General features: G+C 36.1%; 1 protein-coding gene across 5 annotated transcripts in view; it reads right to left on the reverse strand.

Annotated features, from left to right (window-relative positions):
- Window positions 1-14,818, reverse strand: part of Nbea (neurobeachin) — a 551,294-nt gene that overhangs the window by 351,203 nt on the left and 185,273 nt on the right. For all 5 annotated transcript variants that reach the window (XM_031373880.1, XM_031373884.1, XM_031373881.1 and 2 more), the window contains one exon: window positions 3,092-3,530. In XM_031373880.1, coding sequence (XP_031229740.1) covers window positions 3,092-3,530 — 439 coding nt within the window. The remainder of the gene's footprint in view (window positions 1-3,091; window positions 3,531-14,818) is intronic.

The raw sequence follows: 14,818 nt of genomic DNA on the forward strand, positions 1-14,818 counted from the left end.
CAAGCTAAAGGTGTGTAATACAGAATTTAATTTTAGCTAATAAAGCAAGTAGGTGAGGCCAAAGCTCTACTGGCAGATTTGGCGAAAAGCTAACAGTGGTGCAGTTAGTGGTAGCTTGCCTGATTAGAACTATTAAGAAACCACTCTGCCAGTAAATCTACCAGAGATGCACTGTTGCTGGAGAATTTTGTAACTTGCTGTATGCATTTCCAGAGGGCTGTTAGAAACAAAACCATCAGAAATGCTTTCATTCAACAATAAAAATCTTGTACAATCTCCATACACACTGTGCTTACGGAAGGGTGGTTCGGGAGATATATCTTTTGGTAATTCAGTGTAATCAAAGACACGTTTTTAAATCTTCACTGATACCATGAGAAAATAGAAGGAACCAGCATTTACTATATAAGTAGATAAAAAACATCTATATAAAGAATACCATAAACAATTTAAAGAAATATCAAATTCTAAAAAATAAGTTTGTTTTATTAGACCTAAGCATTTCTAAAATTTGATGTTACTATTTACATATTAAAAATTATAAACTTTAAAACATCAAAATTCTCCATGGCTCTGCCCTAAGTGGGAAGAGACAGCTAGTGTAGATGAGTGAAGAGAACCCCAGTCTCTACAGCTGTTTATGTTCGTCATTTCCAAACTTACTGTCGAAAGTAAGCCTAAGAAACACATCGCTGCGATGACTGCAACAGACCAGTAAGTAGTTAGTTAACAAAAGGAGTGTCACAAGTGATTTCCAGGACAATTACACAGTGCTAGTTAAAGAACTGAGCAACTGAGTTTACCGTGATTTCAACTAATAGTAAAACCAAATACCTCATAGTGCAATTCCAGTTAGCTACCTTAGGACAGATAGGTAACTGTCAGCAATATTCTGGAACTAGAATGGAAAATGCAGCAGTCCAGGAGTTCTTGTGGGGATGATGTCTCTGCAAAGCTGCTCAAGCCTTCAGAGTTTGAAGTTACATTTTTGATGTTGTCACTCTCAATCTATTGAATGGCTGACAGACAATCAAACCCGTCTGGCTGGCTGGCAGCTCATTTTGCTGGCAGGTGGCAAACAATTAGACACACCAATTTGTGCCTCCTGATGACATTAAAGCATGAAACTAAGTTGTATGCAGGGCCTAGTGATTTGTGTGAAAGCATTTCAAAAATAATACTCCTCGCCGTGGCAACTCATTTCAGACTGCCACCTCCCATTATGGCTTTGAGCAGTGAAGACGACAGACTTGAGTTACGTGCAGCGCAAGGCCGCTTCTGTTCAATCCGTCATCAGTGCCCCTGAGACCTCAATCCCCTCCTTTCATCAATATCACCTCATCATTTACATTTGCTAGGACTTGAGCTACTGCATATATTAACTACACTGAGACTCTTCCTCAAAAGAATAAAAACATGCAAAACATGCTTTGTGCTCTTCCATTTCATTCTAACTTGTTAACAATTTTGAATAATGATTTCACTCCTATTGCATTTTGCACAAATGCTACCAGGAACACAGGTAAAGTCCCAGTGTTCCAAAATAACATTCTGAAAAGTATAAATGCTGTGTAACTAAGAGTAGTGGCCATTAAGGTGACAGCTGTAAGTTTTAATAAAAAATCTGAATAAGAATCCAAATCAACACAAAAATATTTTGCTTAATTATCATGAATCCTCTTCTGCAAATCTCAATAATTACCTGGATTTATTCATTTGTATTTTGACAAAAAAGTAAAGATATAATTTAAAATTAAATTAGACAACTTCAATTAGCTTACTAATTTGTGTTATTTAATATAGAGACACTGATAGTCTTACATGTACATAGAAAAAGGCATAGATTGGCACTAAGTCATATGCATAAACACACTCATATCCTGTAAACATAAATTGGACATGTGAAATAGAGATGTAATGTGAAATACCGAAGGAACAATCACCATTTGAATAAACATGAGAAAACAGAGTTAACAACTATTTATTTAATCAAGACTATTCATAACAGGAAAGCATTTTCTATATTTCATAGTCTTATAATTTGCCCCTTCTTAGAAACTTTTAATAGTCATTTTTATATGACTATTTGTGAAAGTGACATTACTTAACTATTCAGTAATATCTTAATAATGCTTATTCTTCTTTGCCTAATATTAATCTTGATATTTTAGCTTAAGAAATACTTATTCATAAATTAAATCTTTACCACTAAAGATGACAGCACTTGCTTATCTATAATCTCTCACACACAAATTTTTGGTATGAAGATATGCTTTAAAAAATCAGTAACAAATAGTCTACATAGTAAACCTATACCTTCTTTGGTTTACATATCAACATAGAAACATAATTTAAACTATATAGCAAAACCAAAAAGCAAGTGCTCTTATCAGTAATTAGTGAATACCTGCAGTATTTTTATAAGACTGTATTTGATTTAAATTGTAAGATATATTAAATGCAATGATTCTTTTTATCTATATTATTTTACTTTGATTATCTGAACTACTTTAATTACATATAAAGTGGGTTAAAAAAAGGAGTCAGTTGCTTTCAAATTTTTTGAATGATTTTCTATTTAAATGTAGATACAAGGGACAGGTTCTCAGTTATGTCCGAAATGCCTTACAAGAATATTTATTTTCAAATATCTAAATCTTTTATACTGATGAAAGAATTACAATCTTTTTTTAACAACCAAAAATACAATCCTTTTTTGTACTTTTTAGTAAAGATTAATTTAGAATAAAAATTCATTGTGGCTACTTAATGGAAGTTACTTAATCTATAATATAATTATAATATTTTATAAGAGTATAATAGAATTTGAGAATCAGAATTGATTTTGGACAGAGTTATTCTATCTATTTCATATTGAGAAAAGTAAAGCAAAAGAAAAAAATAGATTCCTCAGTGTATGATCATTCTTCAGAAGTAGATTCTGACCCAATGCTATGTTCCCCATTTGCAGAGTCTTTGGAGTAAGAACCAACATTCATGAATGAGATGTTCTGGAGACCCTCCTACTGTTTCATAACTTCACAGAGCTTGCCATGCGTAGGCCCCTGAGGATTACAAGGTCAGTACATACCTGTCAAAGGAATGGAACTGCATAGGAAGAATAGCGTGAGCTTCTCTCTTCAGTGCTGGGTCTGGGTAAGGAACAGGCTCAGGGCCACATTCAGCAATCTCAACTGGGGCAGCCACAAGGCTTTTTAGTATCTCCTTGACATTAATACCTTTGGTTTGACTAATGCTAGATATGGATGGTGCAGGTTTCAGCATCTCACTGGGATGTTCAGTTAAGCTCTCCTGTGATTTCTTTACTTCAGATGACAAAGTAGATAAAAGTTCACTCATTGCATCAGGACCTGCAGCAGTCTCCAGCTCTGCCCCATCCAGGATGCTAGCCACTTGCTCCTCTCCCATTCCGGAATCTGTGTGAGGAACTGAGCTTTCTAGCTGAATATCTTCACCAGGGGTTGGTGCTTCCTTCTCCTTTACAGTGTCTGAAAATGTAGCAGGTGTTTCTGTAATGAAAGATATTCAACTAATTAAAAGGTTTCATGTGCACATAAGAAAGCAAATGAAACTTTCACGGTTATCACTGAATATGCACAACACGATTTGGCTCAAATACAACATCTATATGCACCCGCCGTTTTGTTCAGGACACATGAAAACAACCCCACTTCTTTAAAAAACTGTCTGATTTTATCTATATCACTCAACCCATTCCTAAAGCAATCATAAATCCCTCCACTAATTAATCACTGCTAGCTCTCACGGAACATACAAGAAAAACAATCCTGTTATTTCCTTAAAAATTATTATTCTCCTTAAAAAAAGTCATTCTAAATACTTTTGGTGTTTTAATGAAGAAATGTCCAAAACATTTAAATTACCTCAGGACATATTTCTCAAATCACACATAAACTGTGAATTTTTAACTGTAAATTTTGTCAAGTGTTTACTTCAAAAAGATATACTTATTAACTATACCACAGTGTGCCATAAGAAATTAGCAATTTTTTATGTTTATTTTTAATTATTTTAGAAATTCTTGTAAGTTTTTAATGGATAAATATTAATCTCCACTTTTAAGAACAAAATCAGAAATATTTATTTTTATACAGTAATTGTGCATATGCTACTAATCAAAATGGATGAAAAGATCTTTAAACTGTTAAATCTGGGTCCATATTGGTACAGAGACAGGCAGAAAGATCAATGGAATAGAATTAAACACCCAGAACTGAACTCATACACCTATCGTCACTAGATATTTGACAAAGGAGCTAAAACCATCCAGTGGAAAAAGACAGCATTTTTAACAAATGGTGCTGGTTCATGCTGGTGGTTATCATGTAGAAAAATGCAAATTGACCCATTCTTATCTTCCTGTACAAAGCTCAAATCCAAGTGGATCAAGGACCTCCACATAAAACCAGATACACTGAAACTTACAGAGGAGAAAGTGGGGAAGAGCCTTGAGCACATGGTCACAGGGGAAAATTTCCTGAACAGAACACCAATGGCTTATGCTCTAAGATCAAGAATTAACACATGGGACCTCATAAAATTGCAAAGCTTCTGTAAGGCAAAGGACACTGTCAATAGGACAAAACGGCAAACAACAGATTGGGAAAAGATCTTTACCAATCCTATAACCAACAGAGGGCTAATATCCAATATTTACAAGAACTCAAGAAGTTAGACTCCAGGCAATCAAATAACCCTGTTAAAAGTGGGGTACAGACCTAAACAAAGAATTTTCAACTGAGGAATATTGAGTGGCTGAGAAGCACCTGAAGAAATGTCCCATATCCTTAGTCAGCAGGGAAACGCAAACCATATGATGATTCAATACATAAAAGTGCTTGATAACAAGTCTGAATTTGATCCCTGGAACTCATATAACAGAAGGAGATAACGAATTGCCCTCTTAACTGTACACCTACAGTGTGTCAAGCATGAGAGTGTACATATAGGTGCAGAAACAGAAAACCCACACAAGGTGAGTGGGATATAAATAAATATTTTTTTAAAAGTTCAACTCCAATTATACAAAAGTTAAAGTAAAGTCTTTTTTTAGAATAAAATGTTATCAAATTCTAATAGTAAAACACACACATACACACAGTCTTAAAAATATTTTTTTTGGTAGTTACTGCTATCTAGGAACTCACTTTGTACATCATGCTGGCCTTGAGCTCAAAAATCCACCTGCCTCTGCCTCCTGAGTGCTGGGATTAAATGTGTGTACCACCACATCCTGGAATAACTTAAGATCATTTTCAAGATGATGATTATTTACAGTACAGGTATTTATTAAAATTGTTGATGTTTGTTTCTGTATTTTAAAAGGTTATGTTGGTAAGAAATTAAACAGAGAACTGCAACCTGGACATGAGCACCGAGTTCAGGAAACCTCCCTTACGACCAGCTAATGAAAAACATGGAGGAGGGCTTCTTCAGTGATCCTGTCATGCACACAGATCAAGTCTGCTGCAAGTTTGTCCCCACATGAGGGTGAACAATCATGTAAGGTTTCCAGTGATAGGCTCAGCTCTTGGGTTTGTAGTTAAACAGTTGCTAATCTCGTGAATGCAGAATAGTACCAGGGTGTAAACATGATTACATTAATTTTTCCAGATTAATTTCAGAACCATTTTGCCATACTTCAAGAGGCTAATAAACTATTATCCCCTTTTATTTTGATTAGATTATACTGAAGGTTATGTTTCAAATCAGAAAAACTTAACATCTTTTTATTCAAACTTTGAGTGGTACAATATTCATTTAAATAGGCAAAATATACATATATAACAAAGTAATGTTACAGTATAATCATTACTATATGTATTAACTAGATTTAGTTTTGCTTGTTTATTTGCCAAGTTTTCTCAAGAATTAAAAAAATTAATCTGAAAACTAGGGAAAGAATATTCCTTCAAACACATAATAATCAAAATTTAAAAATACTCTTGTACTATCCAAATATTAAAAATTAAAAGAATTATATTAGTGTTGAGAATTGAATCTCAATAGTACCAGGAGAAGCACCAGGAAAAATGAGTTCAAATCATAGCTAAAGCTTTAACAAAAATAAAACTCATATGAAAAGTATAAGACTAATGAAAAACTGTAGCATTAGGAATAAGGAAGACATAATTCAAGATATTATTTTTGGAATATAGATTATAAGCAGAATAAAGCATGATAATAAAGCTCTGATAAAACAATGTGAATAGGAGAGAAGTTCATAAGATACAAATTGGTTTTTGATCATTTGAGTCTACAGAATTTCTGAGTACTTGTGTCTAGAAACCATGAAAATAGCCATAAATTTTGGTGACATTCTAACTAACCTGATAGTAGATTTTGGAAGCTGATATGTAACTTCGGGATACAGAGTTAGGGGAGAAGGTGGCTAAGGCCATTCAACTGCAGCAAAATACCAAGAGAGCACTGAAAAGCAGATATGCCATTCTCATACAAAGAGCAGGCAATATAGGTGAACTTCCAAAGATAAGCACAACACTCCAATGCCAGTGACTGTTACTAACATGGTCAATGTTATCTCACAGTTTAACCATCACAAAGTATGCTCCAGTACTTTGGCCTGAATTTATAGACTTACAGATGTGGTTCAGAGTTTTGACCTTACACTAATATGACATTCAGCCATTTTATGGTATGCTTTGCATTTAAGCTACACATAAATTTTAAACTTATAATTTACATTAGACTAATAGATAAGTACTTTTCAGTAAAAATTCCCACAAATCAACATCTTCAATTTGTGGTTGCTAAATTACCACCTCCAAAGAGTTTTCAAGATTTATTTATTTACTAATTAATTTATTCATGCTTGTGAATATGAAATTTTGATTTTGACCTATTAGAAAAGGAATATGTTTTAGTTAAGCTTACTATTACTGTGGTGAAACAATATGTCCGAAAGCAACTCAGAGGGGAAGGGGTTATTTGATGTGTACCTGTATATGCTAAGGTGGCCAGAGAGGACGTCAGGTCACTCACAGCTGGGATTGCAGACCTTTCTAGAAGGTCTTGCTTGTGGGTGCTGGAGTTTGAAATCGGTTCCTCACAAACTGCAGCAAGCACACTGAGAACTGCATAGCTGTCCTGACATTCAATAAGCATTAAAAATCTATAAACTTGTAAGATATTTAGAACTCAATATAAGAGCTGACTTCCAAGTTAAGGTGAAATTTTATGAGTTTTCAATTAAAATCCCATCAACCTTCAATACTAAAATATTTTAAAAAGCTCATAAAATATTTACACATCAATAAAAACTTTATTTAACAAATCTAAATGTTTAAAAATAGAATAGTGATTTTGAACTTTTAATAAAAATTCTACACAAGTATTTTAAAGCACACCTGACTGTGTAACATAGAAGGAAAAAAATGCTCTATGGAAACACTGTAAGAGTAATGATTAATTGAAAGAAACAAGACAAAAAAACAAGGTTACTACCCCAAATCCCCACCTTAATTTCTCATTGTACCTTAATACTCCTTATAGAACATGTTTTGAATTCACCTAAAGTATACTGAATATACATATATGTATATATGTATATATATATACATATATACATACATGTACACATATTTTTTTTCAACAAATGACATGAGATTTACAAGTTTACCTCATTCATCACAGCAATCCCTCAGAATTAGCATTCCAAAGTGACTGCAATGTATCTGACACACTGGAGTACTGAGCTTGCTATTTTCCAAACTCCCTACAGGAGGACAGTTTCCAGACTCTCTACTTGCAATCTCAATAAAGTGAGAGTGCAAAGTAATTACCCACAATTGCTTCTTATAGTGGAGACATGAAAAGAATACAGCCTTGGGAATCCAATTTATTAATGAGCAATGGTCGCTCAAGAGACAAAATGAGATACAGTCACAAATTAAGAAAACCTCTCAGTGTTGTGACCACACTGCCTAGGTATGGGTCACAAGGATTTTATTCTACTTAGTGTGTGTGCACTGAAGATTTTATACAGGCCATTATTTTTTCCAAACTCCTTTTCCCTGTTTTTTAACTGTCATTTTCTTTCTCATTCCTCTCTCGACTCTTGTTATATGCTCATTGGTTCACTTCATGATATTTGAAGTCCGTGAGACTTCACTTGATCTGGACAGTCACAAGTGGCCTAACATCAAATATGCTGACTCTTCCTGCTCTCAGCTCAGACTTTCTCAATTCCTCTAGTGAGCCTCTCATTCCAGTTACTATACTTTCCACTCCAGAATTTCTGTATGTTCTTTAATAAATACAGTTTCATTTCTGATTCTCGCAACTGCCTAACACACTGTTGAGGCATTCTCATACTTTCAATTTTCCAGAAGATATTCTTGTTCATTATTTGCACAAGCCCATAATTGCCCATTTAAAACATATGTGCAACATCTAGGCTTGATCAGTAGGATTTTCTGTCAACTACTTTCTGCACTGTCTATACTGATATGTTTCTGTTATTTTTATATCTTAGAGGTTTTTTTTATTTCAAAATAGGCATTTTAAATAGCATGGATAACTGGACAACCAAACCCCTTCCACAAAGTCTGTTGTTACTCTGTTTATTGGATTTTTGGAATTAATTTTGTAAAATGTATTTATCATTTACAGTTAGAAAAGGTTCTGGTCAACTATGCCAACTGGCTGCAGACACTGCTTTAAAATTTTGAAACCCTAAGTCACCTACCCTTCTCTGTAGGCTCTGGTTGTGTGCTTGGACAGTCTGCCTGCACTAAGTGCGCAATGCAATTAAGGCCCGCAGATAAGCAACTGTTGCTTCCTAGGTCCTGCTGAGCCAGGTATATAGACATCATTCCTAGATATTCTTTTTAAGATGTTAGCTCTGTCATTTTTTTGTTGGTGGTGATGCTAATGTTGTTGTTGCTGCTTCTGCTGTTAAAGACTGTAGCTTTCAGTAGTAACAATGCAGAGGAATTACTAATGATGTTTCCAACAAATGTAGTAACACTGAGCTTTTTCCTCTGCCCAACAATGAAGCAGGTCAAATCCTATGAGTGGAAAAATTCAGGTTCTTCTCAGCATCCCAGAATGATCAATGCTCTAAGAACTAAAAACCTTACCTTTCTGCAGTGGCTCCTCACAGCTGCTTTTCACAACCTCCACTAATAATAATAGCTGTCTGCAGTGGCTATTCCTGGTTGTCAACTTGACTAAATCTGGAATGAACTACAATCCAGAAGTGGAAGGCTCACATGTGGTCCTAATCTGGAGGCTGAGAGATACAATTTTCTGATCTGGATCTTGGCATGGAGATCTTGAGGCATAGTGGCTACGAATCCCATAAGATTAAGACAGGAAGATCTCCGAGTTCAAGGTCATCTGGGATTAAAGGTATGGTGGCACACACCTTTCATCTGGGACACACCTTTTGCTGCAGACCTTTATAAGGACATTGGAAGAAGGAAGGCTCTCTCTCTCTTCTTGGCATGCTTGCCTTGTGGGACTGAGCAACTGCTAGATCCTTGGACTTCCATTCACAGCTACTGCTGAACATTGTTGGAAGTTGGACCACAGACTGTAAGTCATCAACAAATTCCTTTACTATATAGAGACTACCATAAGTTCTGTGACTCTAGAGAACCCTGACTAATAATACACTGCCTGACCCTTACTTTTCAAGGTTACACAACTGGGGAAATCAGACAGCGAAAGTGTAAGGTAAACTGTTAGACATTCTCCTCTCTTGTAAGAACTCCCTAAATTTTCTCTTTGGGTTGTTTTCCATTTATTATTAGTTTTGGGGACACTTGGGGAGTTGATTTTAGCCATTTCTGCCAGTGCTCAAACAGCCTCTTCTGGAAAAGCAGTGTTTTGCAGAGTCAAGTTTCACCTCCAAGTTATGTTTAAAAATTAACTTTTAATGTAGTTTCAATTTCTACATCTTGACTCAATTATCAAAAAGTACTTATTACAAACTTCCTTTTCTCTTTTTTTGTCTTCCCTTATATCTTGTTCTTTAAACATTTTTTTTAATGTTTAGGAAGCAACCATTAAAATTAATAATAAAGTGTTGTACAAACTGGTAAAGAGCCAAGCACATTTTAATACCTATGATACCAATTACGTAAAATGTGCAGCCTTGGAAATTAGGATTGTCGTCTACTTTTACTCAAGACTTATTTACCACTTACTACCACTGTGAATGAGGAGGAGCCATTTGCATTTCTTTAGCCTTGTTCCTTTATCTATGACAGACACAGAATCATACATATAGTACAGTGGCTTTTAAGCTAAGTAATCACGACAATATACTTGAGGGTATACAGCAAAGCACAGGAGCACTACAGCATGCTGTGCTTGCTGCTGCCATCGTCACCATCAGACACTATACACACTTATAATCTCACCCTGTCTTCCCTACCTTAGCCCCTTTATCCTGAGAAAGCATTTTCTCACTCTCCCCCTCCCCTGCCCAACCACTGCATCTTTCCAATCCTTAAACAAGTACTTAGAGATATTTTTGTTGGAGGTGACTTGGAAGTCAAAATAGCAAAATAATGGAAATTTAATCAAACTGATCAAATTACAATTCTGGCTTTACAACCAACTAGTTTCCCATGTTACCTCAGACAAATTAGCTACCCTCTAAAATCTGCAGAAAAGAAATCCATCAGGCATCCCTGGGATTGTCCTCACAACCTCTCATCTTTTCTACTCCATCAACTGCTTCTTTAATCACCTCAGTGCTTCTCAACAAACAGCCAGAGGTTCTCTCTGAAACATCACATTTCTTCAAACCCTATATTGAACCTATTACCAAATTCCATCCATTTGACCTGCAAAGTATCTCCCTAGGTCGCTTTCCTCTCTATCCCTACAACTGCACCATGCTTCTCTTAAGCCATAACAACTCAAGTTGAAGCAAGAGGCTCTCTAGTAGTTTAATCAGTTCCTCTGCATGTCCCTATAATACATTCTCCACTGTACCTACAATTGCTTTTGAAGATTATCCTATGTAGCAGTATACCTATTTCTAGAGCATCAAAAATCTAATTCCCTGACTTGAAACTACTTGGCCTGCCAAGAAAACATTAAACTTATGAGCCCTGAAAAGGACGAATGCCTTGGGTTTCTCAAATGAGGTAATGCCAATCTTATGAGCCCTTTGAAAATCTTTCCTATTTTTGTTCAGAGGAGACCATGAAAGAATGTTTTAAAAATGCACCAACTACTGGTTGGTGGAGAGCGAGGCTTTGAGCTAAGGAGTACAAATGCTTCTAAAAAATGGGAAGGGGAGGAAAAATGGACACTCCCCTCCCCAAAGGAAACAAAAATGCACTATTGTTGATGTACTAATGCTAGCCCAATTACTCATATATAAAACACATATACTTTTAACCAAAAGGACTATAAGAAATACATATTGATTGATTTAAGTCCCTAAATCTGTGTTAACATTTTGACAAAAGTAGAAACCGACAGTAAGCCCCTTAGTTCAGAACCAGTTCCTTAATGTAGCTTTTCAAAGGTACTAAAGGATTGGGTCCTGCCTATCTACTAAAACAACTCAAACAGCTGCTTCCCCACTGATTATTACATTAAACCAACAGGTAATCCAAATTTTGTTGGACATTTGGCTTTCTTCTCAGCCTACCTCTGGCTATATAGCAAGATTCTATCTCAAAAGAAAGAAAATATACATAAAAAGGGGAAATATAGTTTCCTTATTAAGGCTATATTATGTACCCTTTGTCAAGCAATGCTTCTACTTGACTAGCAAACATAATTATTATAGAATGTCTATATATTAACAAACAGAATTATTTAGCCTATTTAGACTTTCAATGCATGTGTCTTTACTTATAAAAGTATATTATTTCATTTGTTTCCTGTAATTTTTTACCCTGATAATAAATTAGCAGAAAACTAATATGACATATTTGTTATAATTACCTAAACTTATTTGCTTTGTTAATAATGTTAACATATAGCTTTATCATAGGACAAGTTACCAGTAAGATTCTTGTTTTAGAAGGCTTATTAATTATATTTCCAGGATAACACCTGAAGGGGGCGGTTCTGATGCTAAAGTCTTGTTCCCTAGTTTGTACTTGATTTGTCAGTAAAGAAAGCCAGGGATCAATTGCTGGGTGAAACGTACAGACAGAATTACGTAAGTAAGAGGAGTTTCTGCCATGCTTTAGGAGAAGAAGAACACAGCAACCAAGTGAGGTCTGGGGGTTATGAGTGTGTGTGTGTGGGGGGGGTGCAGTGAGCTGGGGCCTACGGCCATTACTACAGGTGGGAAGCCAGGGATGTTTGAAAGGCGCTAGATGGGACTAGCCACTGAAGTTTAGGGCAGGTGAAGAGACAGAGATGGTACATTGGTAAGGGCATGCTTTTCCAGGCAGGAGATATCAGCGCCCAGCAATTGTGCCAAGAAGGCAAGTTGTAAAGTAACAAACTGTGTGTGTGTGTTTTGTCCAAAGATTCAAGGGAAGTCAGATAGGGGCTGGTAGCGCAGCCCACTTCCTGGAGCAAAGGTGAGTAGAACAAAAGGAAAGCCAGATAGGGGCTGGTAGCATGACCAGTCCCGAATTAAAAGGTGGTAGCATAAAACTACAAGCAACAAACACCAAGATTTCACCTTTACAAATATTACTTAATTTTTCACCAGCTAACTAATTTATTGCAGAACTATTTCCTGCACATGGTAACTACAGTTAACAGTGAGATGCTACTGTCATGAAAATTATGAAAAAATTTTAAATATCTATCCAATTCTAATGTTTATCATAAAAATGTGACCCACATATCAAGTGAGTGGCATATTAATAAGTTTGAGGCAATCATTCCACATCACACGTAAATCTTAAAACATCACACTTTACATCATCTAGTAAGAAATCAAATTCACTAGACACTCATTACTACCCTCTGGAAGTATACATTCTCATGAGGCACAAGAGGAAAGGAAGTAAACAGATCCTATGCTCAAGAAGATGGCAGTGGGCATGGATTGCGGCAATTCCATTTGTAACTCCCCTTAATCACATCAGAGTCAAAGAAAATGGTGGAAACAAAGAACACATCAGTACAAGTCATGCAAATATGGTTGTTTAAAAAAAATTTATGTATTCATTGTTTTATTAGTGTGTGTTACTGAGCAAAATGTATGGTGCACCACATGCCATGTAGGTACTTGTAGAGCAGAAAAAATGATCAGACTCCCTAAATCTGAAGTTACAAGCAATTGTGAGCTGCTTCATGTGGGTGCTAGAAACCAAATGAGGTCCTGAGAACCCAACTCCGGCCTTTGACAGAACAGGAAGTGTTCTTCCCTGCTGCCCATCCTCTCCAGCTCCACTAACCTAAATATTTTATGCAAATACTAGGAATATCAGTATTTAAAGCTTTTGAACTAACATTTTTTAACCCTTTTAATAAGCTAATCCAAGCTACAATAACAAGGATACTACTCCTTAGAATATAATATATTAGTATGTTTTGTTTATATAAACGTGTCATAGAAGTATATTGCTGGAATAACAACTCAGAGTTGGGGATGCCTATATTAAACTTATATTCAAACTAGAAATATATTCTCAGGGCAAGAGACATAGCCATGAAATAGAGATTTAATTTCTCTGATACACAATCTAAAAATAATTACAAATGAGCATATTGATGGTTGGTAATAAATGGGTGACACTCATCCTCTAGAAGTTAAATGCCTATTTTATGGCTTTAATAGAATATTTTCATTTGTACCACAAAACAAACCCCATATAATATTTATGTTTCAAATTTACACAAAGAAATTTTCATTTTATCACTGTTCAAAAGTCTGTTACTTCCCTCCTTAAACCCCAAAACATGAAAGGTTATCAGATGTAATAAAAAATACTTTGCTAGCATTAGTTGCTCTAAGGTTGTCCTCAGACATCATTAGTTATGGAATATATCAAACTACTGGTTTTTTATTAGCTATTTTCTGTAATTACATTTCAAATATCATCCCCTTTCCTGGTTTCCCCTCCAAAAATCTCCTATTCCATCCCTCCTACATCTGCTCACCAAACCACCCACTTCCGCTTTCCTGTCCTGGTATTCCCCTACATTGGGGCATGGAGCCTTCACAGAACCAAGGGCCTTTCCTCCTACTGATGCCCTATAAGGCCACCCTCTCTGCTACATATGCGGCTGGAGCCATGGGTCCCTCCATGTGTACTCTTTGGTTGGTGGCTGAGTCCCCGGGAGCTCTGGGGGTACTGGCTGGTTCATATTGTTCCTCCTATGGGGCTGTAAACCCCTTCAGCTCCTTTGGGTCCTTTCTCTAGCTCTTCTATTGAGGACTCTGTTAGCAGTCCAATGGTTGAAAGCAAGCATCCACCTCTGTATTTGTCAGGCACTGGCAGAGCCTCTCAGGAGACAATCATATCAGGCTCCTATCAGCAAGCACTTATTGGCATCCACAATAGTGTCTGGGTTTGTTAACTGTATATGGGATGGATCCCCAGGTGGGGCAGTCTCTGGATGGTTATTCCTTCAGTCTCTGCTCCACACTTTGTCTCTGTATCTCCTTTCATGGGTATTTTGTTCCCCCTTCTCAGAAGGTCCAGAGTATCCATACTTTGGTCTTCCTTCCTCTTGAGCTTCATTTGGTTTGTGAATTGTATCTTGGGTATTCCGAGCTTCTGGGCTAATATCCACCTATCAGTGAGTATATGCCATGTGTGTTCTTTTGTGATTGGGTTACCTCACTTAGGATGATATTCTCCAGATCCATCCATTT

Source organism: Mastomys coucha, unplaced genomic scaffold, assembly GCF_008632895.1.
Source record: "Mastomys coucha isolate ucsf_1 unplaced genomic scaffold, UCSF_Mcou_1 pScaffold16, whole genome shotgun sequence".
NCBI lineage: Eukaryota > Metazoa > Chordata > Mammalia > Rodentia > Muridae > Mastomys > Mastomys coucha.